This window comes from Cuculus canorus, chromosome 8 (assembly GCF_017976375.1).
Source record: "Cuculus canorus isolate bCucCan1 chromosome 8, bCucCan1.pri, whole genome shotgun sequence".
Classification (NCBI taxonomy): domain Eukaryota; kingdom Metazoa; phylum Chordata; class Aves; order Cuculiformes; family Cuculidae; genus Cuculus; species Cuculus canorus.
The window spans coordinates 1,671,997-1,699,820 of NC_071408.1; the positions used below are offsets into that span (position 1 = coordinate 1,671,997).

Below are 27,824 nucleotides of genomic sequence, written 5' to 3' on the forward strand. Positions count from 1 at the left end.
GGCATGGCAACCTCAACCCCTTTCCCTCCCCCCCTTATTTTGTTTTCTTTTCCAAAAGGCATTTGAAGTTCACTTGTCTTTCAGCAAATTGCACCGTTTAAAAGTGGAGGTTCAAAGATCAAAACCCATAAGCGTCTTCCCACCCCTCCCCTACCCCCTGAAAACCCATGCCTCTACTTCTCCAGCAGTCGCGTGGATCTTCAGGGATGGTTATTTCTTCTTCCCACACCCACCCAAAGACGTTTCCCAAACCAGTCCCAGAGCTGAATGACTTGTTACGACCCCCCATCCCACCTCCCCGTTCCATGAGTTTTTACCGAGTGGGTACACAAAGGTGCAGGTAAGACAGAACATCCTCATCACCCGTACCACGACGCTATCTCTAAGGCGTGCCGTCCTAACCGCAGTGGGACGGGAAGCCACCTGGGCTTCCCATGTGTTCCAACCTTGTGTACCTGAGGGAGGAAGGGTCTGAGATGGCCCTCTGCCCTGCTGCCTGCCTTCCATCTCCTTTGTTTTATTTCCTTTTGTCTTTCCCTCAGTTAAAACCCGCTGTCCTTCCTCTCCCTCCAAAGAGCCATTGCTCCTCAGGAGGTTAAAATCCCTCCGTGTGTGTGTGTGTGGGTGGGTTGGAGGCTGGCTGCTAGCGTCGCTTCTTGTCCTCAACTTGAAGCTAAGACACGTGGGTCATGTCTGGCAAAGAGAGGAGACGGCTGTCTGAAATAACTTCTGTGCTGGGGCGGAGAGGGAGGAGAGGCTGAAAGACTGAACGCACAAGAACGATGGATGGAGAGGAGTCTGGCTGCTGGCTGGCGTACATCGGGTGTCTCGCAGATGAGGGGTCCCACCACGGGCACCCGCTCAGTGTGTTTGCTAAGGGGCTCGGTGGGGTATTGGTGAGCACTTCAAACTGTCTGAAGACCTCCCTGGAGAGGAGGCATCTCTGCATGCAGAGCCTTGCATGCTCTTGCCATCCTCTCTGCTTCGGCAACTCCGTGTCTCCCCAATCCCGCAGGAAACGTCTGCAACTGCCTGGAGACACCAGAGCTGGCACTGAGGGAATCCAGCTGCTGAATTTATGAGAGTTCCTGAACAAGCCTCTCCACGTGGAGGGAAATCTCCAGCAAGGAAAGACCTCTTCTGGATTTTGGGCAAGTCACAGCACTTCTGCCTCTCTTGCTTTCCACTCTGGGGAGGGCTGTGCCCTCCTCGAGAAGTCGTTAGCTACTGCTCGCAAATCCTTGCCTGCTGCAAGGCTGTAGGCTACCTTGATTTGTCCAAAGTTGCTTACTGTTACAGAGATGGTAGCAGATTCCAGCGGGTCACTAAATTTAGGACCACGTTTTGTCTTCAGAGCTTCCGTGAGAGCAGTTTGTGACCCTTCGTAGATGTTTAAGGGAAAAAAAAACAAATACAAAAAACCAAAAGTAATTTCAGCTCTTTCCCTAAAGGACCCTGGAGGACTCTTAGCCTTCAGGTGTCTCACTGCAACACTGTCCCTTGCTGGGGACCAGCAGCTCGTCACAGCCCTAGGGAAGCCAGGAAGCCCGCGTGGTCGGCTGTCGTGCTTTGGGAGAGGGTGGTGGTGGTGTCTCTGGTTAGCCCAGAGCTGTGGGGAGCGGGCAGAGGTCCAGGAGCTACAGGCAACAGGTCCATCCCCAAAGCCATACAAGGATATAAGCAAAAGAAGAGGGAAAGATGAGAAGTAAAGCAGGACTGTGATTTGCCCCTTGTGGCTGTGACCTTTCCCAGGGGCCGTGCAGGGTCCTTGCAGCCCAGGGGAGCTCAGCAGGACAAGGGGCTGCTTCAGCAACCCTCCTCTCTGCAGGACTTCCGTGAGTTTCTTTTGCTCCGTGTTACCTGCCATGCTTTTAGTGTGAGCATCTCCTCTAGGCTTCATCCCTGGCACCTGGGGGCACCTCACAGGCAGGAGAGCAGGATCCTGGCGTGTCCCAAGGGATGTGCAAAGCAGCCACAGCTGCTTTGGGGTCGGGGAGGGAGGGGGGAAGTATGCGTTTAATAAACTCTTCAAGGAAAGGAAGAGGGTAGGAGTGGAGGGAGAAGGCAGAATCTGCAGACAGGAACAGAGAGCTGGAGGCTAGAGGATGGGGATGGACCCATTCCCCATGAAGCGTAGCCAGGTTTGGGGCAAAGTCTCACCAGAGGTTTTGGGTCACCACCTGCTTCTTCCTACCTTGTTTCTTGGCTTCATAAGTGGCAGATCACTTCCCAGGTGCTGTGGGCTGCTCCCTCCAACACTGGGTTGGACCAGAGCATCACCCGAACCCCACTTGCCTAGCGGGGGTGGCTTGGGGTGGTTGAATTCACTTGCAGCCAAGTAAAGATGAGACGTGACCTTCCCTTTAGTAGTGCTTTGGCAACGGTGCTCGCCAAGGCTTCTGCTCCCCTTCAGAAATGCCCTCTCTATGATTTTTCATGGCCAGAAGGAGGATTTTGCAAGCAGGGTTGTCCTTCTACTGGCCGTAGGGGGTCCACCTGCCATGGGACACCAAGCCAGCTGGGCTACAACTGCCTGCTGCCAACCAGGATTCAATTGGTCATCCTGTTGAGAGGTCCAAAGGGCTCGCGCTAGAACTATATAAGCAAAAAAAAGTCCACCTAGATTTACTGAGCTTAGGTACCGTAAGATGATGCGGAAGAGGAAGCCCCTGCTCTGAGCATGCTGGGATGACAGACCGAGGGGACCATTTCCCAGTGACATGCTGGGAGGGGGGTGCTGGAGACGCCTCCCCTGGAGCGCACCGAGCGCACGGCTCTTCCAGCGGTTCCCCCCTCCTTCCCCACGAGTGAAGGGGAGGGCAGTTCCCCCAAAAAGAGAGACCGAACTGTGCCCCTTGGGGCCTGTGCCGCTGTTCCCTGGACATTGCTGCACGATGGAGCGTTGGCGCCGGCGGTGAGAGGCAGACACGGGCAGGAGGCCATGGGGTGGGGAGATAGATGGAGACACGGACTGAGAGAGAGAGGGAGAGAAAAGAGTGATGGAGAGCTGTAGGCAGGCGGGACACGAGGGCTGTCTCGCTGCAAGGCCCCTGGCACTTAGCCGGAGGCGTTGATGTAGAGTTGGCTCTTGAGGATGTAGTCGATGACGGGCTGGCAGAGGTAATCCACAACGTGTCCATCCCCATGCTGCAGGGCCAGTCTGAGGCGGTGCGGGGAGAGAAAGGGGTCAGAGCCTGCCTGGGTGGGTCAGGTGCCCCCAGAAATGGAGCGGCTGACTGGGGGCACCCCTCTCCCCACCCCATAGCCGGGGGTTCTCCTGCACCACCTACCTGCTTTTGGTGGAGCTGACAACCGACATGGGGTGGTTTGAGTCATCCTTCACCACAAGAATGTTGTTCTGCGGGACAAGGAGGGAGAGAAGAGGGAAAGGATGGCCCGAAGGTCAGAGCCTGCCCTGCTAGCCCCCTGCCCCACTGGTCCTGGGGGGTTGCTGCGTAGCGGCTCCGTTGCTCATCCCACCTAGAAGCCGAGAGCCTCTGGCCTCAAGATATTTGTGCCCTGCAGTGGAAGTGCTCCCCTGGGTTCAGAGGGGCCGTGGGTCCTCTCACAATCTTCCCTGGCCATACATGCACCTGCTCACCTTGTACTTGCGCAGTATGGAGGAGTGATTCATGATCCGGTCGGGGTCTGCGCCATCCCGGGGCACCACCACGATCCCGAACTCCCCAACGATCACCTCCATCTAGAAACAGCCCGAAACAAGGAGAGCTGTCATAACTGCAAAACCTGGTGCCGTACGCCAACCCACATGCACCGCGAAAGCTGGGCCGTGGTCCGGAGGGAGAGAGGAAGTGAATTTGAGCCTATCTGGACAGTCTTTGCCAGAAAATTGGATTTAGCAAGGTGTGGTGGGAGATCTGCGGTGGACCAAATGAAAAGTCACAGGGCTAAATCCTATTACGAGACATTGAGGCTAAGCCGCAGGGAGGGCTCGTTGTGGTGGAAAGAGGACGGCAGCAGAAGAGGTGTCCCAATGGGGTTGAGATCTCTACCTTGCTGGAAGGTGTTATGAGCAGGATGGACGTGTGGGTCCTGACAGGGACCGCATAGGGTTGTTCTGCTTCAGGCATAGGAAACCTGAGTTTGCACCAAGGCTGAGTTTACCACCATCTGGGAGCAGCTCCTGCTACCTCAGCCATCTCGGGGCAAAACAGACTCAGACGAAGGAGCTCTGGATCAGCAAATTTGATTGGGTGAAAGCTGTTGATTTGGCTGTAAATGTATTTAATTACTAACATCAGGCCAGCTTTTGTAAACCTCTCATTTCCTACCCCCCTTCTTTGCTGTGCTGAGACTTGGCTCTACTCGATGTTGGCTCCTTCCAAGGGACGAGGAGTGGGAGCGCAGCCTCTGGCAATCCCTTGGGCTGACTTACCTGACCCTCGGTGACGCCCTCTGCGTGAGTGGTGAGCGGGGCTTGGATTTGTGGAAGGGAAGGCAGGGTGGGTGGCTCAGGAACAGAGGAACCGGTCCCTCGGGCTGCCCGTGTGCAGAGGAGGTGAGGGTCAGTGTTGGGGTGGAGGAGGTTGTGGGGATGGAGTGCTCAGCTCCTGCCATCCCAAGGGATTTGGGTGGCTCCCAGGAGTGCTGGGTGTGGGGAGCAGATGAGGAGGAGGAGGGGGAAGAGAGCCTGGGCAAGGGGAGCACGAAGGGGTGCCCAGTGGCGGTGACTCACGTCTGCCTCATTCCAGAGACCAGGGATGCAGAAGGACTCCAGCAGGTCGCTGCCACAGAGGAGTAAGATGCGAAGCTCTGAAGAAAAGAAGCAGAGAAGCTCAGAGATGGGAGCAAAGGGGAGCGAGCAGGCATTCCCCATTGCCACCCCCAGCGCTCCTCAGGGGAATCCTCTCCACACAGACCTGCCCTGCCAAAACCAGTCCCGTGAAAGTTCCTGTGGTCCTTCTCACATCCCTGCTGGTACCAAACATGAAATAACCCCCACTCTACTTTATTTCAGCTCCTTTCCCGTGGTGCCGGCTACAGCTGCGCTCCAGCCCCAGAGGAGGAGCATCCCCAGGGAAGGGAGTGATTTCTCCACGCTCTGGGCACCCATCGCTTTGTGACCTGCTGCGGAGGCTCCAGCCATGGGACAACGGGGAGAGCCCGGGAGACTGCTCAGAGCCGTGGGCATGGCCATGTTTGCTTTAGCAAAGCTGATGGTGAAGTACAAGAGGTTTTCCTTGCTCATCTCTGAAGGCTTCCGTGTCTTTTTCTCTCCTCAGGTTGGGACTGGTGCTTGCTGACTGCTCGCTTTGAGGGGTGGCTTTGCTGCTCAAAGTTGTGCTTTCTGCTCCAATGGGGTCGTAAATCTTGATTTATTTGCACAACCACTGGAGGAAAGGTACAAACCCGGAGGGGTGGGAAGAGACAGCTATATGGGAAGGTGCCTTCCTGGCTGGCATTTCCAGGTGGCCAAAGCCTTGGACTCTGCATGGTGCTGGTGATGGGACAGGTGTTGTGCCAGGCTGTGTGTGAGCCAGCCCATGAAATGGGTCTCAAAACTACTAGCGAGCAGTCGATGAGCCATCTCGCCATGCAGAGCCCTGGGTGGTGCATGATGGTGTCAAGCGCACGGCAGCCTGATAGGTCTAAAACCCCCAAGGGGCTTTAGAGAAAGCAGAACCATGGCCACTCAGGTGGTTGAAAACCCTCCTGCTGCTGGTGCGGAGCTCAGCAGGGCTGTGGGGAACATGAGGATGAAGGTGACACCACTACGGTGCTGTGGGAGGGCAGGTCTCGTGGCACTTGGGGTGCCACCACTGAGAGCCACGTTCTTGCTGCTCAATCCCTTATTTTAGGCTGCTCGCCTGCCAACAGGAATGGGCTCAGGGCAGTTTAGTGCTGCTCCTGCTTCACCTCCGAGCCCCGATAGCTGGCACTGGGGTGGGATGATGGTCCAGCACGCTTTGCACACGACCACATCTATTACGTGTCTGCTCTCGAGCTGTGTAGAGCTGGCCTGGAGGAGTCAGGGTGACAAAGAGCGGGGCTGCATACTCACCGATCTCCTCATATCTCATCACTGTCCCCAAGTTGGCATTCTCATCTGGGGAAGCGAAGCAAAAGAGAGATGCTGGTGCCTGGCCCGGGAGAGAGGGCTGGGAGCCGGGCTTGGGGCTGGTGCTGAAGCCGAGGTGAAGCCGGGCTTTCCTCTACCTACCCACAAAGGTGAAGCGCTCCATGGGTGGGCGAACGCAGCAAATCCGGCTCAGGCTTTCTCCCACCTTCCCCAGGATCTTTGCTGAAGATGAAGAAACAAAATTAACCACAGACACAACAAGACCCGAGCAGACTGACCCGCGCCACTGCTTTGGCCACCCTGGTCCTGCAAAATACCACTGTGTCCAGGTACAGGAACCACTCCCAGCCTCTTTCCGGCATCTCCTCTCATGGTCTTAACTCCTGAGAGTGCTACGCTGTGCCTTGAAGAGACAAGCTGGACAGTTAGAATCGCTAAGAACATCACAAGGCATTTTTTCTTATGAGATTTAAGAAATCGCCCCTCTTCTCCCCAGCTAACACCTCCGTGTCCCACATCCTGCTGGCTCATGGGACATCCATCCACGCCACCTCTCCTGCCAACTTGTCCCTCTCACAGATGCCATGGGTACCAAATACCCTTTTTCTTAGCTGCTCTTGCTGCCTGGATATCATCTGGTGCAATTTCACAGGCATTTTAAGCCATTCTCGGCTCTCCCATCTCGGCTGTGCTGGATGCTGGCTCCTCCACCGTATCCCTCACTAGACCCTGCGCTTGGTTCGTGAAGTCTGGTGAGGGACCAGACCCCCAAAAAAAAGATGATAGAGCAACACTGCTAATGCTCAGCAGCCCTGGCTGAGAGGTGAGTAGTGGGTGGCAGCTCCCCTCTCCTCTGCCCTGTGGCCACCTACCTGCAGTGGGCTTGTTGGAGACATTGTTGTTGTTGTTCTGGTAGATGGTCTGCGAGGACTCGTTCTGGGGCTGGCCGATCACAGGGGTGATGGAGGGGGTGTTGACATTGGAGAGGATGCAGCCAGTCACTCTCTGCAACCAGGGAGAGACGTAGCTGGAACAGTGGCTTCATTACAGCTGCCTCTCCAAACATTTACAACCCCCGTACCGAGCCTCTGCACCTCAGCCTGAAGGTCATCTTCAGCGACAGGCACACCCAGGCCTCCTTGAGGATCCCCAGTGCCATCTGACATCACCGGATGGTCCTAGGGCTAGCAGGACCTTGTGGCTAACAACTTTGAGCCCATGGCCCCCAGGCATCCTCCTGGGCTGTGTCATGCTACCTCCGTCCCTCCCATCTGGGCTGCCTGGGGGTTGGACGACTTTATTGACTCCCAACCCGTGGTTTGCTCAAGCCTGCCTGGACATTTGGAGGGACACCTCCTCCTCAGTTTTGTGCTTCCTAGGTACTTCCCAGCTGCTGAATTTTACCACCTCACTGAGCTGCTCTGCCAGGTTCATACAGTGGTTTCAGCTGGTGAGTGGCGATGCCCAACCACCTCTCCTTCTCCTCAGGATGGAGCAAGTGGTCAACATTAATGATTTAGCTTACGCCCAGCGCCTGCCTTCACACCTGCTCCCCTCCTCGCGCGTGTGGGACTGGGACTGCTGCTGCCTCTGGCTGGAGGGCTCGGTTTGCTTTCACCACCAGGACAAGGAGCTCAGAGCAGCGGTGAGAACGTGTGTCGCACCTCTTCCAGGTCAGGATTTCAGGTATGTTCCTGCAAGTTTTCTCTCTGTCTGTCCCAGTCATATTTTGATTGTTGATATCCACTTTCTGGTGCAAGAGCAGAACCTGCTCCTGCACCCAAGGTTCCTCACGCTCCTCTCTCCATGCCCCCACCCAAGGTTCACTCACCACGCAGGGGCTCCCTCACCTTCATCAGGTCACGGTGGTGCTCCAGCACACTGCAGGTGGTCTGCCAGGTGTCCTGGTAGCACTCCCAGGGGTCCACCCTGCGGGGAGCACAGCAATACAACAGTGTTAGCTGCTGCCTGGACCTCCTGGCCATGTCACCTCCTCCCAACTGGTTTGGCCAGCATTGCTGGGAATCATAGAATGGTTTGGGTAGGAAGGGACCTTACAGATCACCTAATTCCAACCCCCCTGCGATGGGCAGGGACACCTCCCACTGGATCAGGGGCTCCAAGCCCCATCCAACCTGGCCTGGAACACCTCCAGGGATGGGGCAGCCACTATTTCTCTCCCAGTGCTAAAATGGACCAGGTCCTTCCTCTAGGCCTTCCACCCAGCCTTCCCTAACGGCTTTGGGGACGTGAACGTGTGCCTGGACACCTTTCTACTTTTAGTGGTTACTAGCTAGCTCCCATTTGGCTTGGACACATCTACTCTTGTTACAGCCCTTCTGTCCCAGGGCAACGCAGAGATGTTTCTGGTCCCACCTCAGCCGCCAGATGCCATGTGGCGGTGCTGGGAACGGGAGAGTCCATGGGCTGGTGGTGCAGCTGTAGAAAGGGAAGGTGCCGCTGCACAAAGCTGGGGTGGACTGGGTGAGTATGGGGTTCATCTGGACACCACAGACTCAGCCAGAGGCTCGCAACACCCCACGAAGCCAAAGGGCCCCCTTAAAGAACGGTTTAACAACCCTCATCTATTCCCTGCTGGACTAGGAAAGGAATTCCTCTGGCTTTTAATCAGGCTTCAGCTGGGAGAGGAGAAAGTCCACCCTGGAGCTCTGGAGGTGGGTGGAATCTCCACTTTGGGAAGTTGCAGCCCGGGTGTTGTGCAGGGAAGCCGAGCTTTGCGTGCAGGACTTTGCCACGGCGGTGCCGGGGCTGCTGGTGCGTGCCGGCTTTGCCACTCACCTGATCCAGTCGGAGGACTGGACAGCCAGCTGGCACATGGTCAGGCGGTGCCGGCTTGAGACCAGACCCTGCAAGAGAGGGTGGTGGAGGACCAGTTACGGGTGGGAGGCGAGTGCTGTGCCCCGCCTATGCTGGGCTTGCAGACCTTCCTCAAGCAGAACATTGGGCTCACTCGGATGAGGCAGCCCAGAAGGATTTTTTTCCTGCCCACAAAAAGGTATTTAAGGTCCCCTTTGCTGGAGGAGAGGGAGTTCCTGACTTGCTTCAGCCCTGGTTACAAACCAGCCGGTGAGATTTGCTCAGTGACACCACGCTCAGCCCCGCGCTGCGGTGGAGGCAAACCCTGGGATGGAGGTTTCTTGATGAAATTTCTCAATGAAATTTCTCCAGCTTTTTAGAAAGAGGAAAGTTCTCTCCTCTCCTAATTTGGACTCCCTTCGCCACTCCTGAAAGTGCTTTAAAGGTCCCTGTTTGCATCGTCACCATCCCCACAGTAACATTGGCTTTGAACTCATTCAAATGAAAAAAAACAAAACCCAACCCAACATGATGGTCACCACCGTTTTGGGTGAGAGTGTTTCTCTTTGCTGTTTAGGACTTCGGCTGGCTGTAGGATTATGCTACAGGTTTTATCTGAAGAGTGAGTGGTTTTATCCTCTTCCCTCCCCTTGGGGAATTTCCCACGGTCAGGGGCTGCCCTGGATAGAGGAGGTCTGGACAATGGGTGCAGACAGTGCTGCCCAGTGCTTGCCTCTGGCTTGGGACGCTGTCGGACATAGGATGCAGAAAGGGAAAATAGGGATGACCCACCGTTTTCCCATAGGAGTCGTGCACAGGTGAGACAATGCCACCGATGACGATGAAGCGTCCGGTCTTGTGCAGGTAATCCCGGGCTCGCTCTGGAGGAGGAGGACAAGAAAATGAGTGGAGGTGGATTCAGCTGGACCTGCTGACCCTGCAATGCTCCGCTGCTGCCCGCAGCAGGTCTGGAAGGCAACCAAGGGAAGGGTTGTCTTTGTCTTTACTGCCTGTCTCACTCGGTGCCATCCTTGGTGATGCTAAGCACGGACCTTCCTGGGGAGCCACCAACCTTGCAGGAAGAAGGATTCGGTGCGGAGAGGGCAAGTCTTTACAAAAGCTAAATCACATTCAGACCCCAAATCACCTTCAACCACCTCACCAGAGGAGCATCCAAGAGTCTGAGCCACCGACAAGAGCCGCTCGGCAGAGAAGGGCTCTTCTGGCAGCCTGCTGAAGGGTTCACCAGGAGGAGCACTACACCAAGACAAAGACGTTTGTCCCTATCTGCTTCTCGACACTGGAAAGTGCTGGGACGCTGCTGGTGAGCTCTCCACCTCTAACTATAACCCTGCTTGTTCCAACCTTACCTGTATTTTTCTTCTTCCAGCTCTGCTTGCTCCAACTGTCGCACAGCAGCTGCTGGGAGCTGCTGCTGCTGCAGGACAAAGCCTTGGCAGAGGAGAGGAAATACTGGTCTGAGAGCACGTCGTTCCAGTGGGATCGGGGAGAGCCCTTCTGCATGCACTGGGGAGCAGCAGCTTCACACAACCTGCGTAGGCTAAAGCCCAGCTGGGCTCCTGGATTCTGCTACTCATCATCTCAGACAGACAGGTGGAGACATATGGTCCGAGAACGGCTGCTCCACTTCAGGAGCAATGGTAGGTTTTGCCCTCCAACCCCTTTGGGGCTCGTGGCACTGTTTCTGCCACAGATGCTGGCTGATCCCCAAGGTCTCACTTGATTCTGGGCACACGCTCCTCCACCTCTCCCTTATTTCCTTGGTCTGATCCTGATGTAGCCACCCATCCTGCTTCCCTCTCTGCCCGCAGACAGAGTTTCCCAGGCTTTGGGTGACGGTGATTGTCTTCACTTTCTTTTTTCCCATCAAACACGGCACTGTGACGGGGTTGCACCCTGGTGGAAGGCAAGGAGGGAGAGGCCAGGAGCCGCGAGCACGGGGCAGGTCGGTGGTGGTGGTGCTCTACCTCCTGTGCTGAGCGTGGGTAGGGTGGCACACAGCACAGCGGCGCCCACCCCAGCCCCCGAGAGAGCAGAAAGAAAGAGAAAAAAGATAGAAAATGTAAAAGCAAAAAGGGAGATGAGATTGAAGAGTCATTAGAAAGCGCTTTTTTTTTTTGCTTTTTTTTTTTTCCTGCAAGTGGAAGATCAGGAAAATACTTTGCCTTCAAAAAGAGAACAAACATTTCTAAAGCTAAGGTGGCTCCAGGATCCATCAGCCATTCTGAGACATCACTTTGCATCATATCCTATGGATACCCTGCTCCAGCCACTCGTGTTTCTCCAGGGGGTGGGAAGCAGCCCTGCCTGAAGGACTGGGGCTCTCCTGTGTGGCAGCGGCAGGGAGACACTTGCAGGGAGCCTTCCTTTGCCCCCACCTGCACCCAACTCCAGCTGGCACCCACTAACGCTGATGCAAAGCTCTCCAGCCTGTGTGGGATGGCTCCTGCTTCCCTCGGTGGTAGAGCTGCATTATTTCCTTGGAAATCAGCAGCAAAGCTAGCTCCTGCTGTCCCTTTCCAGCCACTCAACAAGGAATTGGTCCTTGGGGCAGGAGACCCACCCTACAAATGCACCGTTGCCAAAGCAGCCACGTTCCCATTTCCTCTCCAAAAGAAACTTTCCTTAAGAGAAACAGGAAGAAGAGGGGAAGAAGAACCGTCGGTGTTTGCCAGATGCAGGAACAGTTGTGATGGGCATAAAGAGAAATGCAAGAAGATAGGGGATCCCACTGCATCTTCTGGAGAATCTGCAGTGAATGGGGGCTCCTGGGCTTTTAGTGCCAACAGAAACTCCTCCTTGTCTCACTGCTCATTGAGAAATCGCCACGGGATCGTTCTCGCCCACCACCAGTGGCACGAGGGTAACACCGGCTTTGTTGGAGCACATGGAAGCAGCAGCTGAGCCCCCCGGGCTATGGATCAGCGCAATGAGCAGGTGAGAGCATGGCTTCGGGCATCCAGATGTGGGGAACGGGGCTTTTCCGTGGGTACATCAATGGGTATGTTTTTCCTGCGTGTTTCCCAGCTAAATGATCCTATCTGGCTGGTGTAGATGGGGCTGTGTTTTTTAGGAAAGGACTATTCTCCCAGTGGTGCATCCTTTCATCTCCTGTGTCCTTGCTCCTGCTCTGCTTCAAGGCAAAAATTCACCTCTAAAAATTTAGCTCTAAAATTACTTTAGCGCTCCCTCGCGATGGTTTGTGATGGATGAAGAGCACTCGTACATCAAGGAGGGCGAGAGGGGCCAAGCAGGGTGAGGAGGCAGAGACTTTGCTCAAAAACTGCTTGCGTGAAATGATTTTTTTCCCTCCAACTTTTGCAATTTTTACTGTTGTTCAGCTCTCGGGTCGCTTAAAAGTCAATTAAGGAACTGTAATCGTCATGGCCTTTTTTTCCCCCCGAGTGTGCAGAGCAGCCCCAGGCCCCCGTGACAGCCTGCGGGAGACTTGCCAGCCTCAATGAAACCTTTTCCTTGGACTCATCTGAAATCCTCTCCCTGGCTTCCTTCCCAGCTCTTGTGCCTTGGGCATAACAGCCCCCAGAAAACCAGGATCAAGTCATTCAGTTGGTGCAGGGAGTAAAATTCGGTTGCCCAGATTAGGTGTACTGAAAATTCCCCTCCATGCCCTCAAAATCCTAAGCTTGAAGCTTGGTTTAGACACAAGCAGTTTGGTTTAAACCATATTTTTTTCACCTTTGCTGGTTATTTATCCACCAGGAATCGTCTGGGAGCATCTCCATCCACCAGTGGGTTTCACCAGGGTGGTGAGGGGACGAAACCCAGCCCTGTGCTGACTCTGTCCAAGTGGTACCTGGCAGAACACCCTATGGAGGAGCACATGCAGAAAAAGGCAATAATCCTGGGTGGGGTTTTTTTTCACATAGGAAAGAGACTCCGAGGTTGAAGCAGCACAGGGATGGGCAACCGATGCTCCCCGTCGTCTTTGTCTCCCCACACCTGCGGGCGGCTCAGGTAGAAACATAAATTAAAGCACAAAACTCCGTGGGTGGTGGGATTCCTTTTGCAGCCCACCGTGACAGCCTGTCCAGAAAGCCAAATTAGCAAAACAAAAAAATCCTCTTTCTTCTCCATTCTTCATTCTAAAAAGAGGAATCGGGGGAATCAGTGGCGCTTTTTCCTCTCCAGTGCCTCTTCATGTCCCAAACTGGCCCTTCTCACTCGGTTTCGGGGCAGAGGATGTCTATGTGCTTGCAGCTGCATCCTCTCTCGTGGCTCTGCTTGTTTGTGCGACCGTCAGCTAAGCCAGATCTTCACGGTCACCCGCTTCAAAGCAAAACCCTTTAAAAAGATTGTGTTTTCTGAAAAGATAGTTCAAATCCCATCCGAGAAGAGCGGTGGTGGCACTGCGGTGGGAGCGGCCACCCCTGCTGCCAGGACGGTGGCAGAGGACTTGGGGCAGGTGACACCGTGGCTTTGGAGTGCCACAAGATCGCAGTGTTTGTGGCATCTAGATGTGTCCGCCCTGCAATCCCAATGATGGACTTAAAGCTTCATTATTTTTCTTTACAGATCGAATTTTCTCGGACTGACTAATTCTCCAATGGTTAAATGAAGAGCGCGACAGGCAGCCGTAACCAAGCCTGTCAGAACGTGTTAGCTCATCAAACTTTGAGTCTCATCTTCTGTACAAGCCAAGACAAAACTACTTTAGCTCTTCTAAGAGACACCGGGGCTCATTCCACCTCCAGGCTGAGGTCACAGTGCCTCCTGCCACAGCATGTGCTCCTGGCATGTGCGGGAGGAGGTGTGGGTCTCAGCAGCTGGAAACGATGGGTGATGAGCAATGTGGTTCCACACGAGGAACAACTAGGAGTTGGGAGCAAAGACAGGGAGAGAGGACAGAGGTTGTGGGTGGTGCAGAAAGGGCAAAAAAGGTGAGTCTTCTGCTGTCCTTGGGTCTCCTCCTGCCTTTGGGTCTTCTGCTGTCCTTAGGTCTCCTCTTGCCTTTGAGTCTTCTGCTATCCTTGGGTCTCCTCCTGCCTTCGGGTCTTCTGCTGTCCTTAGGTCTCCTCTTGCCTTTGAGTCTTCTGCTATCCTTGGGTCTCCTCCTGCCTTCGGGTCTTCTGCTATCCTTGGGTCTCCTCCTGCCTTTGGGTCTTCTGCTGTCCTTGGGTGTCCTCCTGCCTTTGGGTCTTCTGCTATCCTTGGGTCTCCTCCTGCCTTTGGGTCTTCTGCTATCCTTGGGTCTCCTCCTGCCTTTGGGTCTTCTGCTATCCTTGGGTCTCCTCCTGCCTTTGTGTCTTCTGCTGTCCTTGGGTCTCCTCCTGCCTTTGGGTCTTCTGCTATCCTTGGGTCTCCTCCTGCCTTTGGGTCTTTTGCTGCCCTTGGGTCTTCCAACCCAGAGAAAGCAGGGCTGTGTACAGCTTGCGGGCAAGGAGCTGAGGAGCTCCACACAAGCGTGGCACTGGTGTTATTCTGGGTCTCTGGAAGAGGGAAGCTGGGTTCAGTGGGTGCTTTCTCCAAACTCCTAGGTCTATATTCTCAGAAAACACCTCTTTTTACATCATTTATTGTCTCTTTCATGTAAAATACGCTGCTTGTGGGGACCAGGCTTATGGTCTCCCTGCGGACATGGCTAATGCAAATGATACGGCAGTAGCTTTGAGTTCCTCCTCTTGTCCTGCTCCATGGTCAGCTGTCTGTGCAATTCCCAACCTTCCCTCCCTGCTTGTGCAAAGATTTTTGCCTGGGACAGAGTAGATTTTTGGTCTGAAAAGCCACTAGTCCAGGAGTCTCAGTTCTGCTTTTCTGCCTATTTGTTGGATTTCTGGCCCGTTCATTGTCTTTGAGCTCAGCCTTCTGTCCCAGCTTTCCACGTCTTTCCCAGCCCATTTCTTGGCTGTTAAATATCTGTGATATCTAGAGACCAGAACACACCCTCTGGTATTTTCATTTTCTACGAGCACTTTATAGCCTGCAAGGCCAATGCAAGGATGCTGGGCTGGAAAAGAAAAGCTCATTTCTTTCCTGGTGTAAATTGTCCTTAATGCTCCAGACAGCCTTGCATGGCTTTTAAACATTGTTGACACAAATAAACTACCAGCACTGGAGCCTGCCAAGATGTGCATTAGTCCACTGGCAGCGTGCTTGTGTGGTGGAGAGCTTTCAGCCCCTGCTCCATGCCTCCTAGCAAAGCCCTGCTGCGGTGGATGGTGGTTGACCTTGGCCTTGCTACGCTGGGGAGGGAAGGGGCTCTTCCCAAGCACCTCCCCAGTGTCCCACCCTGGCTTGGTTCGCCTCCTCTGCAAATGTACTTCAAGTATTTTTAGCTCTACCGCTTCTCCGTGAGATGACAGTGAGTAAAGACCAATCAGAGGATACAGTCCAGAGCTACAAAAATGATGAGTGATGATTTTATCACAGAATCACAGAATGGTTTGGGTTGGAAGGCGCCTCAAAGCCCATCCAGTCCCACCCCTGCCATGGGCAGGGACACCTCCCGCTGGATCAGGGGCTCCAAGCCCCATCCAACCTGGCCTGGAACCCCTCCAGGGATGGGGCAGCCCCCACTGCTCTGCGCACCCTGGGCCAGGGCCTCCCCACCCTCACAGGAAAACATTTCTCCTCCAGATCTCATCTCAATCTCCCCTCCTTCAGCTGAAAACCGTTCCCCTCGTTCCTGTCGCTGCCCTCCCTGACCAATAGCCCCTCCCCAGCTTTCCTGGAGCCGCTTCCAGCACTGGAAGCTGCTCTAAGGTCTCCCCGGAGCCTTCTCTTCTCCAGGCTGAACAAATTCCCCCCAACTCTCTCAGCCTGTCCTCACAGGGGAGAAAGACTTTTGTCCAGACTGAATGAAAAAATAGCATCCTGCTGCCCCAAGAGGAAATCAGTTCTCTTTTAAAAGATATTTCTTCTTGGCGGTTCTCACTGAGTATATTCAATCGGGGCGTTTTGGTTCCTTTGGCACTGCTCCACCACCTAAATTGTCGTTAATGAAATCAAACATTCCTCACGTCCAATTTTTCAAGGTGTAATTTCAAACTGTATTGGCTTTGCCTTTGTACCTGGTTCAGCCGCGTCCCTAAGACTTCCTTTTTCCTTCTTTTTCTCTTTTGACAGAGGAATGCCACTGCTCTGATTTATATCCTTCTCCCAGGGGGAGCTGAAGCTTCAGCCTACTCATGCTCTGCACCGGCACTCTGAAAACACGCAGGAATTAGCAGGGAGGCCAGAAAGTTTTGCACAGTCTCTCTTCCTTGAGAGCCAGAGCAGACGAAGGGGAATAACCACGAGTGATGGAGAAGGCAAACCTATTCGCCAGGTGTCTCATTTTCATTTCAAGCAATTTGGCCTCCGATACCCTTGGATGGGAGGCAGGATGCAGCTTATGAGGTGCCGAGGGCGAGGCAGGCACTTTCCCGCTATCTAAAATACCTTCTCCTGCAGGGGAGAGTGACCCAGATACGCCAGCACGCTTTGCTTTACTCTCAGGCTAGCAGCGCTTGCAGGACCTAAATGTTGCTTCCAACCCCAAGCCCGACTTGGGCAAGGAGCCAGCAGTGATTCTCAGCCTAACTGGGAGGTGTGGTGTGTGTATAGAGAGATTTAAATCTATATATAGCTCTGAATGCCAAGATCAGGGATGTGTTCATCAGAGACGCGCTCACGAGCTCTCCTGACCGCCCCAAGGCCCCTTTCTCTGCCCCAGCCAGAACCTTCACCCATCCACCGCCTACAGCCCCACCTTGGTTAGAGCTGGGGAAACCACTGGCACCCCCGTTCCCTGGACTTCCTGGAGGGATGAGATGACTCGGAGAACAAACCACTTTTCAAGAGTTGTTTCTCTTTCGGGAAGAAGCAGGAGGGAGGACAGAGAGTGGTTCTTCATCATGGGGTTGACCCTTCCCAAGGTAAGCCTGGGGAGATCCAGTGTGTCCCACTGACCCAAACAACCTGTTCTGCCTTGAGCTCAACACCTCTTAGATGAGCTCAGTTAGATCCCCAGGAGTCTTTCAGCTGGCAGAAAAATCCCATTAGGGTCCCTAATGCTTAATGATTTTCATCTCCAAGCTAATTGCTCTGCTACATGTTTCCCCCCTCACCGTTAGTCCATAGCTGCACCCAGGCGTTGTAGAAGTGACAAATCTGGAAGGGACTTCCACGCTAAATCGCTTCAGTTATTGCTGCACTTTTGCTTTAATGGCTTTTCATAAGCACACAAAAGCATTGGCCACCAAATACCTTGAAACTCTTGGAGGAGGAGGCTGCGAAAGGGCTCAGAGAAGAGATGCTGTGGCACCTGACCCTCCCACCTCCCAGCCCACCCAGGCCCCCCACCAGCATCCAACTCCGAGAGCCTCCTGAGTGATGACTAACGAGACTCACGCCATCACCATCTGTTGACCACTCATAGCTTCACAGCAGAAAAGTGAAATCAGATGTTTAAAACCCACCAAACAGAAAGGTTGAAAACTGAGTCACAGTGAGCTGACTTAGAAACAGCAGAGCATTTGCTGAAGACCCAACAAAACGGGGCCTGGGCAGGGGAACCTGGCTGCTCCCAGGTCATCTGGGTTTCTTAGATGAAGCTGTTGAGGAAAAGGCTATTTGATATAACAGAAATTTAAACCGAAGGCATCCCGTTTTCCTCTCTTTTCTTAAACTGGAAGGAGCAGTGCATGTGAGAAGACACACAGGAGCCCAGGAAGAAACCCTTCAGGTCCCAGAGCTTGAGAAGAAGCATCTGAGGAAGAGTCTACTAAAACAACCCAGACCAAAGTGCCTTTCCCCACTGGAGCATCGTATCCTGCTATGGTGGAGCAGGTGGGAGCAGGCAATATCCTTCAGGTGCACAACATAACAACAAGTACGAGGAGCTGCTTCTTAAGCGGAAGCTGCCGCCAGCTCCTCCGGGAGGGCCTGGATCTACTTTTCTGTCAGGCAGGCGATAAGCACAGCGTTGTCACTCTCACCACTTCTCTGGAGAAGTGATATAACTTATTGCCCAGAGCTCTCCGTCCTGGTATCACGGGGAGAGGAGGAATGTGCTCACCACCTTGCTGGGTCTCACCTGAAGGATGGGCGGCTGAGTTCTGCCAAGGCGGACCACCCTCCACCTGGTATTTGACACCAAGAGCTGTCTGGGTGGCTTGGAATTCTTGGGGCTGGTGAGGTGAGGAGAAGCATCTAACCTGGTAAAAGCGACTCTTAGCAGATGAAAACGGATCAAGAAGATGACTTCACATAAAGAAGGACTTTTTTTTGAGCTCCCTGCCCTAGGACAGCACTGAAATATCTTGCCTAGAAGCTCTCAGAGAAGGATGAGATGTCTCCAGGTAAGATGAGCGTTTGCATGCATGGTATTGAAGTGAGGGATCATATAACTTTCCCTGGCTTGGTGCGTTAGCTGGGTACCCCATAACTCAAAAAGGGCTGTAGAATGGTGCGAGGTGGAAGGGAGAAAGCTTTCCTCTTCCAGTGACAGTATTTTCCTTGGTTTTTTAGAAAGAAATGTGCACAAAATGTGCCTTTGCCAGTGCTTGGTGTAAAATTCTGGTTTGGGATTTATTTAAGTACAAAGCAGGGGGGTGAACACCACTACGGCTCAGTGGGCAGAAAGTGGTCAGAGTGATTTCAGCCAAAATCCCTCTCTCTTAGAGGGTTTTGGAGACCAAAAGCTCTCCAGCTGGAGTAAAGTGATGTAAACGTGCTGCCTGTGGCAAAGCAACGTCAGTTTGCGGCACAAATCTGGCCTGGAGCTGGTACATTGTGGCTGTATCTCGGCTTTGATGAGAGTCTAAATATCAGGAGCAAGAACAAACCGTTGGCAAGCAATCGGGAGGGTGTGGCACGTAGTCCCGGCTGCTCTCTCTGAAATGATTTTTATCACCCTGGGCCCACAGAGTGAGTGAAACAGGACAAGGGTAGCAGCAAAAGACACATGGAGAGTATTTCCATTATCCTGCCATGGTCTTACTTTGTTTCTACCAGGACGCAGGTGGTTTGGCCAAAGTAGGACAAGACACTTCAATGTTCATCCCTGGAGACATCCCAGTCCCCATCTCCGCCAGCCACAGGCTGGAAAATTGGTGTCACCCAGTGCCTTCTTTTAAAAAAAGGGGGGGAAAAAAACCCCAATAGATTTCCACGCTGGTTTTCTGCTGCCCTAATTTCCTCGTGCAAGCTCTCTGTTTGTTTTCGGTCCCAAGCTGTTGTAGCACATCAAAGGCAGCGCTTTGTACACCCCAGCGCATGCACTGCTGCTCCTTCGGGCTGATGAGTGGCAGGATTACAACCTTACCAGGAGCAGAGGATTTAAGGTCCCCAAATCCCCATGCAAGAGAGATAGGGAAGATTCGCTCAGCAACTCTTTGCTGGGCTTGGGTTGGCTCTCCGTGGGGCTGACCCTCACGCTGAGACTCTGCCCCACGGCTAGGTGCTGGCAAAGCATCTGAAGATGCTGAGCCTGGCAAGGATCCGCGTTGGATGAACTGAGACGGTGCAGACAGAAAACGTCCCACCTCTGGGGATGCAGGAAGGCTGGAGGGGTGCTGGTGACAGCACGAGGTGGCAGACACGGCCTCACGGTGACACCAAAGGGCTGTCAGGTTCCCATTACTGCAGCTGTGCCTTATCTGGCTGCACGGATCAGTGAAAACCTCTCTCTTTGCAGATCTGACCCCAAGGTCCCCTTTGCCCTGAAAGAAGCATAGATGATGTCTGTGCAAAGCAAAGGCTCCCGAAAGAAAGCTGTGCCTTTCAGCATCCCCAACTCAGCTGGTGAGGTCTCACTGGGAGCACTGGATATTCTTGCTTCCCTTGCCAATAAGCCCTAGAAAACACGATCTCCTTAGGGGGGAGCCTTAGGCTCCACTAGGGGCTGTTGAATTTTCGATGAAAGCAGAAACCTTCTTGAAGCAGGGGCTGAGCAAGTCGTTCCTTGCCTGGCTCAGGGGCAGGCTCCCCGTCCAGCCTCTGGGGAGCTGCTCTGCCCTTGATTCCTCCTCCTCCAGCTCCAAAACAGACGTATCCCACTTCATCTCCTCCTGGGGCAAGCCCTACAGTGGCTCTTAAAAACATCTATTTCTAAAGACTCAGGGTTTTTCTGTTCCCAAAATAAGGATTTAAGAGTTTTCTGCTGGCATGGCCAAGCTCCATGCAGCAACTCAAGCTTACCAAACGCAACTCGTCAATGCTGGAAGGGAGAGGAGCAAAACATGTTCCTGAATTAGGTTCTCTTCCCTAGAGGTGACTGCACACAACAACATGGGTGAGCAATTCTGCTTTGCGGGGACGAGAGCTGCGCCTTCGCTTGTTTACAGAGCGGTGATGGGCACTGCAGGCTTTTCCTAGCTTTCTTCCTGCAGGGCACCCTGAAAATCCAGCCCTGCTTGGTTGGGCACCTGTGGCACCGTGGGAGCACTTGCGTTCAGGGGTCAGAAATGCCAGAGAGAACGTGCTCGCCTCAAAGACCAGAGGTGCCCTGGCCTTTGTGTCCATCTTAGGCTGATGGTTCTGTCTTGGAGGTCTTTCTATACGTGTTTCGGGTTGTTGACACCTCCCTGGTCCCGGGGTTAAGGTTAGAGTTAGGACTCAGCCTAATCACGAGATGCTCCTCCGTGTGTCCCTCATCGCCGACACAAACCCAGAGCAGACTGGAAGGTGAGACGCGAGTCCCCACCATTGCAGCCATCGGGGGAGATTAAGTGACTTGCCCAAGGTCACACGAGAGACGCGGGCTGCCACAGCTAATTGATCCTCTCAGCATCACACAGGCTGCTGCTAAAAGCTATCTGAGAAGGCAATGCAGGAGGTATGAGCAGCATCTTAGCAGGCACAAGCAGTTTCTAAACAGAAGCGGAGCCCCCGTTTCTTTCTTGAATGAGGTTGTAGGACTGGATTTCTCACTGCTTTGTTTGTAGTTGTTGGAAGAAAGAGAAGGTACGTGGCGCGTTTTGGGAGGTGGCATTGTCATAGAGACAATGTGATGTCTCACAGACAGTAATAAATGCTGCTAAATATTTAAAAGCTTATAAATATTTTAAAAGAATCCCTGAGTAGTTATCGACGGAGTCCAATCTGGTGCTTGGGAAAACTCTCAGTGGGTCATAAAGAGGAGACAAGATGCTTGAGATGAGCAAGCCACTGATGAAGGCCGTGAAAGAAAGAGTCCATATAGGGTGCAGTGATGGGAACATGGCATTAACCGATGTATAATGGTACCAAATAGAGCCACGAGTGCCGCAGCCCTGTCGGTGCTGCTCTGTCCTCCCCGCACAGTGTACAAAACCTGCGGTTTCGGCGTATTTGGGGCAGTGGGAGCAGAGGCGTGTGGGTGCCTCGCCCCCTGTGGCACAAGGTTGGGCTGACCAGTTCTGCCGCTCGGAGCTGGGAGCATGGCCCTCCCAGATCCCTTCTACCTATGAGAGGTTTCAGCTGTTTGCTGTGATTCCGGCAGCTTGTGTGTCAGTGAAGTTCCTGGCGTTGCAGAGCCTGGCCAACAATAACTCATAAAGCTGCTGAAAGGTGAGCGCGGATGTTACACCTCCCCGTGTCCAATAAATCACCCGGGGTGTCATAAGTGACGTCTGTCCTGGCTCTGCTGCTCTGCCCATGCTGTCAGTGCTCCCCACACCCCGTCAGCGCCGCGTGGAGCAAAGCCAGGGCTGAATCAGGCCCTCCCTGTCCATGCTGTCCTCCCGGAGTCCTGTTACCCGCCTCTTGCTTCATCGATCGCTCCGGCTAATTACGCATTCAGATTTCAGCCCGGAGATGAAATGGAAACACCAGGCAGCCTTGCAGAGGCCTTACTCGTGTTGCAGAGGCAAAGCTGTTCTTGAGCTCCTGAAGGGCTTTTGCTGGAGGAGAGGGGTGGAATTTTGCTTCTGGTCATTTGCAGATATGTTTGTGTTTAGGCAAAAAGGGGAAAGGGCGAACTGTCATTCTGCTCATGCATTTCTTCCAGCTCTGTCCCAGGTGGCGATGCTCTCCTTAAACCGCTCTGCGGTTTGGTCAGCTCGACAACGTAAGGAAAAAAAAAGCAATTCTTGAAATTCTTGAAACAACACACCATAAACAAAAGCCTCAGCTTCTGCCTCTCTGTCCCTCTTTACTCACAAATCCTCTCTTTTTAGGGGTGCAGCATCCCCTGGTGCTGCTGCCCTACAAGGGCTGCGTTGAATAATCAAAGAGCAGCCTGGTAGGATGTTTATTTATTTGAATTTTTTTAAGAAGCCACACAATGGTGATTTTTACTTCTGATGGCAGCGTCCTCTTTCACTGTTTTCCACAATAAATGTTTCCTACCCAGCTGTTATTCAACTCTCTTCAATAACAGATGTACCTAGGATATAGGGACAATTCAATTCTAATCAGACAAAAAGGGCAAGGAAAGGGAAGACAGTGGAGATCTGCTGAATTTCAGGATTCATCTTGTCTAGGAGCTGTGTTTTTCGGCACAAGTCCAGGTCCCAGCACTGTTTGCAATGGAACAGGAGGGAAACTCTACGGCTAAACAGGTTTAAAGCATGTGAGGCACTGAGACTCCCTACAAGAAGGCCACACCTGAATGACTTTATGCAAAATTCTTCATTCCACTTGAACAGACCTGCACCAGCCCATCGCTCCAGAAACCAACGTGCAGGAGGAGGTGAAACAGTTGGGATACAGGTAGATGCTACAGGTTTGATTGAAGCGGCCCATTTGTTATCAAATGCTTGACATTGCCCCAAAAATAGGTGTTAAAAAAATCCAGGTGCCTGTGATAGGATGAAATAATGTCATCCCAACCCCTTCCTTGGGGGTGTCCCAAACTGCTGCCTCTGAGCCCAGCGCCCCCAGCCATCATTTTGCTGGATCTCACGGGCACCATGAGGTCAGGAGAGGGGAAGGATGGCTTGAAAGCATCTCCTCTGCAAGGGCAGGGAGATCCCCAGTAAAGCTCTGCTGGTCAAAGGCTGATGAGCAGAGGTGGGAAAGCAGAGTGGAGATATGTCAGAAAAGGTTGTGTTTGGTAGGTGACCCAAACCCTGGAAATGAGGCTTTGTAAGGCTGCTTTTAGAGCTGGGCAGAAATAGAACTGTTTGGTGGGCAAGGCCATTTCCTTGAAGCCAGAAGTTTGCATGCAAGAGGATGGGTTGTGAGTAATTTCAGAAATTTAAAAAGGCAAGGAAAAAAGGTCTAACATCAAAATGGGGAACGTGGGTATTTGTAGAGAGGCCTTTTCTTCTACAATTTAAGAAAAATGAATAAAAAGCAAACAGAAAAAAATCAATATCCAAATACTGCCTTTTGATCGACATGATGCCATCAGCCCCACTAAGCCCTTTGTGTTTCATTTTGAAGAAATCATCAGAACAACTTTCCAATTCTCATGTATCCACAGGACAGGATGAGCCCTTTGCCCCATGGAGCTACGAGAAAACTCACTCAACAGCAACATCTTCCCTCCAACTGTGGCAGTTTGCTCTCTCTCTCCAGTCCTGAAACTCCAGGAGGGAGGATCATTCAAACCCTGGAGTTTCTGGCCTTACACGGTACCACCCTTAATACAGGTATTTTACCCGAGACGGCCTTCAAAGTGAACAGGGGGGCGTTTGATTGAAAAATAGGCTTTCTTCCTTGCTCTGCGCAACTGCCCTTGGGTTTCATCCTCTGAACCCTAGGCAGGAGGAGGACATCACTGTGTTGGGGTTTCTTGAGCTGGGACAAGGTGGGGAAACGATTTCATTGTCAAAGCAAGCACAAGCTCGTCAGCTGGAAGAGCTCCAGCATGGGCTTCAGTGTGTTAGCAGGGCTGCACGGATTAGATTTTGCTTTTGGCATTGGCTTGTTGGCTTTTGTCTTTTGGGTGGCATCACTTGCAGAGGAAGGAAGCAGGAGGTGAACTGCAGGGAGGCCAAGATGGAGCGAGATGTCCTTTCAGCTGCAAATCCTGTGGCCGGTGGTACCACGTCCCCAGCAATTCGGCACCGAGATGCTGAAGGCACCATAGGGGAGTCTTGATCCCCTCTTGAGCCAGCTGCAGGGCAGGAGGTTGAGCACCAACTGAGCATCAGTGTGGAACTGAAGTGGATTGGTTTGAGTTTGGGCGTCTGCTGGCTGAGGTAAGTAGCTGGGCTCCCTGGCACCAAACAGTGGAGGAGTTTACATGTGGCTTTAATGCAGAACTTTATTCTGAATCTTGTTTTTTCTCCAATTATTAAGACTTTTAGCACGGGGTCTGCTTTTCTTTCTCCGTGCCTCTTTAAGATATAAATGAAATGGAGTTCCATTTCAGGCTAAAGCCCACCGATGTTCATGCCAAGTCCTAGAAACAACTTCTGCCTTCTTTTCTCCTCCTGTTTATCCCCCTGCTTCCACGTTATCATCCTAAACTGTTTCCCACAGCCATATAAAGCTAGAAAATACAACTCTAAATTGTGACTCAGAACATAGACGTATATTTGAGAGCACATCTGATACCACAAATAACTCGGAGTGTTTTCAGGGCTATGTGGGTGTTTGTCTCAAACCCTTGGTATGGATGGCTGTACAGCACCATATTTCACCTACTTTTTTATTACATGTTATAGATCTTCTGTTAATTATTAATGTATATGTATTGTAGCAATTCTATATACATAGAGACGAAGCAACCTCATTTGGTGAGCCGTAGTGACCCAGCCTTGTAGCTGGTGGAGGATGGAGGGAGCCCTGTAGCAGTAAGTTCAGCTCTGGAGAGATGTGAGGGTCAGGCATGGGTTACAGTTGCAGGTCTGGGGTTGTAAGAAGAATTCTACCTTGACAGAAGCCCCCCCAAAAAAACAATGATCCTAAGTCTTAAATTCACATCTGGTGGGAAAAACAGCTCAGTGGGAACGTTTCCTCCACGAAAGGAGGCTTCTAAATAACAAACCCATCTCCTATTCAGGCAAAAAGCTTACAAGAAAAGGTTGCCATTTGGCCTGAATAAGATCTGGTGAGCTCCAGACTGAGATAAATTATGGTTGGCATACAGTGATATGTCTACAGTGTGCTACTGGTGCAAATCTCCTACTTCCTTTTGGCTTAATTATTGTCATGTGGTAAATAGATAAATTGTATACCTCTGTTTTAAGCAAAAAATCCTCCCATCAGGCTCATGAAGCCAAATTTTTTGTATGAAAGACAATATTTTTGCACAAATTTGGCTGTTTGAAATAGAGCATTTGCAGGATGGAGTATTGTTTTGGCTGGATTCATATAGTACAGAGCTAAATAAGTTACTCGGGTTTTGGTTGAGAATCCCACAACTCCACATGGTTATTCTTTTAGACTTAGGGGATAGCGTTCCTCAAGGCAAAATGAGCAGAGATCAAGTTGGTGCCTTTTCCTTGTAGAAGAGTAATTTGTTCCTACTGGTTATCTCAAGACTTAAATTCCAGGATTGCTACAGGAGATACGCATAGAATGTTTCCACCTCAAGTCATTCTCTTTGAGCTAAAACGTGTCTTCCTGAAAGATGCCGGAGTCTTGATTTACAGCCTTCAGGCGAGGAAGAATCCATCAGGTACGCAAGTTCTTTTTCCTACTACCTGATTAGCCTCACTCAAAACCACACACACATATTTGCAGTTTGAAGCAATGTGGTATCCAAATCTGCTCCTGGCATCTTACCAGCCCTTCCTCTGCTGAATAAGGGAGCGCCCTCCATCACATACCGCGTATCCCTCCCCCAGGCACATACCTAAAGACCATGATCAAGTTACTTCTTAAGATCTTTAAGGATGGATCTAGACTGAGCCTCTCCCTACCCTTGCCACAAAGCCTGGTTTCCGGAGCTAATGCAATTCTCGTTACTGTTTCTCCAAGAAGGGTTTTGCTAACACCGTCCATATAAATAATACAACCTTTCTTCTTTTGCTTGCTATTCCCCTGCTTATATCTACAGGGATTGCGTTTGCTGCTTTATTTTCAGCCCCACACAGAGGTTGTATTCAGCGGGCTACGTACAATCACTCCTCAGTCCTTGACACAGTCGCTGTTTGGCAGAAAACATTTGCCTGTTGTTTATATTTGACGTGCGTTCCTCCTTGCTGGACAAATGACTTTGCATTTGACTTCACTGTTTGAACGAGCCCTTTTTTATCAAACAAAGCAAGTCAGGATGCACAACTGACTTGTTACCATCATTAATTGCGATTCTGCCCACTTGGCGGTCATTGGCACCTTACCGGCAGGGATTATATATTTTCTTCCGGGTCACTGATAAAGATACTGTGCGATAGTGAATGAAAAAAAATATCTCATTGGGAGTCTACTAAAAACATCCACTGCACACCGATATCTCCTCAATTTTATCTCCTAAAATACATCGTGTTACTGGGTTTTAGTCCACTGAATATGGGCCACATTGATATTTTTAGTATTGCTTTTCTTAATGAAAATATCATTTAGCACTACATAATGTGGATTATAGAAAACTGTTTTATCAATAGTTGCTTCTATTAACCAAGTCCCTGTAATTTCATATAATTATTGTTTTCTTTTTAAATAATTCCTCTTGTTCCTTGTTGCTCACAATTTTTTTTTAGCTTAGGGAACAGTTTTTTTGTGACGTTTTGGGTATATTGGTGCCCAGGACTATATTTTTGCTGGCAGTTAGGAAATGGAATAACAATGTGATCATTCGCATCTAGAAAACCATCATTTTCTAGCCTGCTGCCCAACTCATTACAATCTACAAATACAAGGTCTGACACTGAAATACTCCAAGCTGATTTCAATTATTTTTGTGCTTAGAAACTTAGGTACAGCTTTTAGAAAACCCAGGGATGCTTCTCCAATGGTAGCACGAGACCTTCAGCATCTGTTCCCCAGCCTCAAATTTATCAGGCATCAAGAATGGTTCCTCTCTCTGCGCTCCAAGAAGGGATATCAGAGGAATTGATCTTTCAACTCGTATGTTTTTCGGTGGTCTGCGGTGGACACTTCCCCTCACAGGACCACTCCCCACCCCAGGTAAGTAGCCGTTTTCATAGGGGTCTCCAGGCATTTTGAGCTTTACCCAAACCGTCAGTATTTATGGCATGTCAGACTGCCTTTGACAGAGACTGCCCTTCCTCCCTCCCTTCCTCCCTCCCTCCCTCTTGTCTTGCCTGAACAGGCTGTAGCAGTGATTATAGCATCCCCGTCATTTGGATCACCTCACGGATGCTCAGTAATATCAACCATCTCATGCGAACATTTCCAATTCCTTCAACCGATTATCAAGCTAAAGGCTGGGTATTCTAATATTTCAATTAACTGCTCGTATTTTTGTTCGCTTCTGCCATACGGAGCTTTAGCTGCTTGGCCCCGACCCTCCCTCCCTTCCTGGCTAGAGAGGATAGAAAAGTACTGCAGCCACCGCAGACTCGCGGACCCAACGGGCGAGAGGCAGCCGACAAATACGACCTGGAGCCCTTGCCAGGGGGTTTCATGCTGGGTGGGAGCGTGGCAAGATGAGTGCAGGCGGGAGGACCCCCGCTGTCTCAAGGGAAGCGCAACCCCGGTTGGCGTTGGCTCTCGGTGCGGTTGGGGCCCCGGGCAGCGCCCGGCCGGGGCGCCCCCAAAACGTGTCCCCCCCATTACCTCAGGTTCACCCCTGACCCCCAACCCCCGCCCGCAGCGCGTTCAGCACCACGGACGGCGCCCGGCCGGGGCGGGGCGGCGCCCCCAAAATCTCCCTTTCCAACCTCAGGTGCAGCCCCGGCCCACGGGTTCAGCACCACGGGTGGCGGACAGCGCCCGGCCGGGGCGGCCCCGCCCCCCCCCCCCCCCCGCCCCGCCCGGTCCCGCGGCGCAGCCCCGGGCACTGACCGAACATCTGGATGTGGCCCTTGGTGATGGGGTTGAAGCTGCCGCAGGCCAGCAGGATAACGTGGGTCTTGGTGGTCTCCGCCATGGTGCCGGCGCGGCCCTGCCCCAGCCGCTTTTTGTGTCTCGGTGCGGCTGCGGCGGCGGCGGGGAGGGAGGGAGGGAG

General features: G+C 52.2%; 1 protein-coding gene and 1 long non-coding RNA gene across 2 annotated transcripts; one reads left to right on the forward strand and one right to left on the reverse strand.

Annotated features, from left to right (window-relative positions):
* Nucleotides 1–166: 166 nt before the first annotated feature.
* On the reverse strand, nucleotides 167–27,824 carry NMNAT2 (nicotinamide nucleotide adenylyltransferase 2). The gene is made up of 11 exons (XM_054073672.1): nucleotides 27,662–27,824; nucleotides 9,650–9,738; nucleotides 8,840–8,907; nucleotides 7,891–7,969; nucleotides 6,913–7,045; nucleotides 6,182–6,262; nucleotides 6,023–6,067; nucleotides 4,697–4,773; nucleotides 3,602–3,703; nucleotides 3,291–3,358; nucleotides 167–3,160 (listed from the first exon to the last, which is right to left on the reverse strand). Exons 1-11 carry the CDS (start codon nucleotides 27,744–27,746, stop codon nucleotides 3,058–3,060), a joined length of 930 nt encoding a protein of 309 aa, XP_053929647.1. The 5' UTR covers nucleotides 27,747–27,824; the 3' UTR covers nucleotides 167–3,057.
* LOC128852950 (uncharacterized) lies at nucleotides 15,607–23,937 on the forward strand. Its single transcript, XR_008451115.1, has 4 exons — nucleotides 15,607–16,752; nucleotides 17,512–18,177; nucleotides 22,282–22,510; nucleotides 23,226–23,937. It is a non-coding gene; the product is annotated as an uncharacterized LOC128852950 (long non-coding RNA).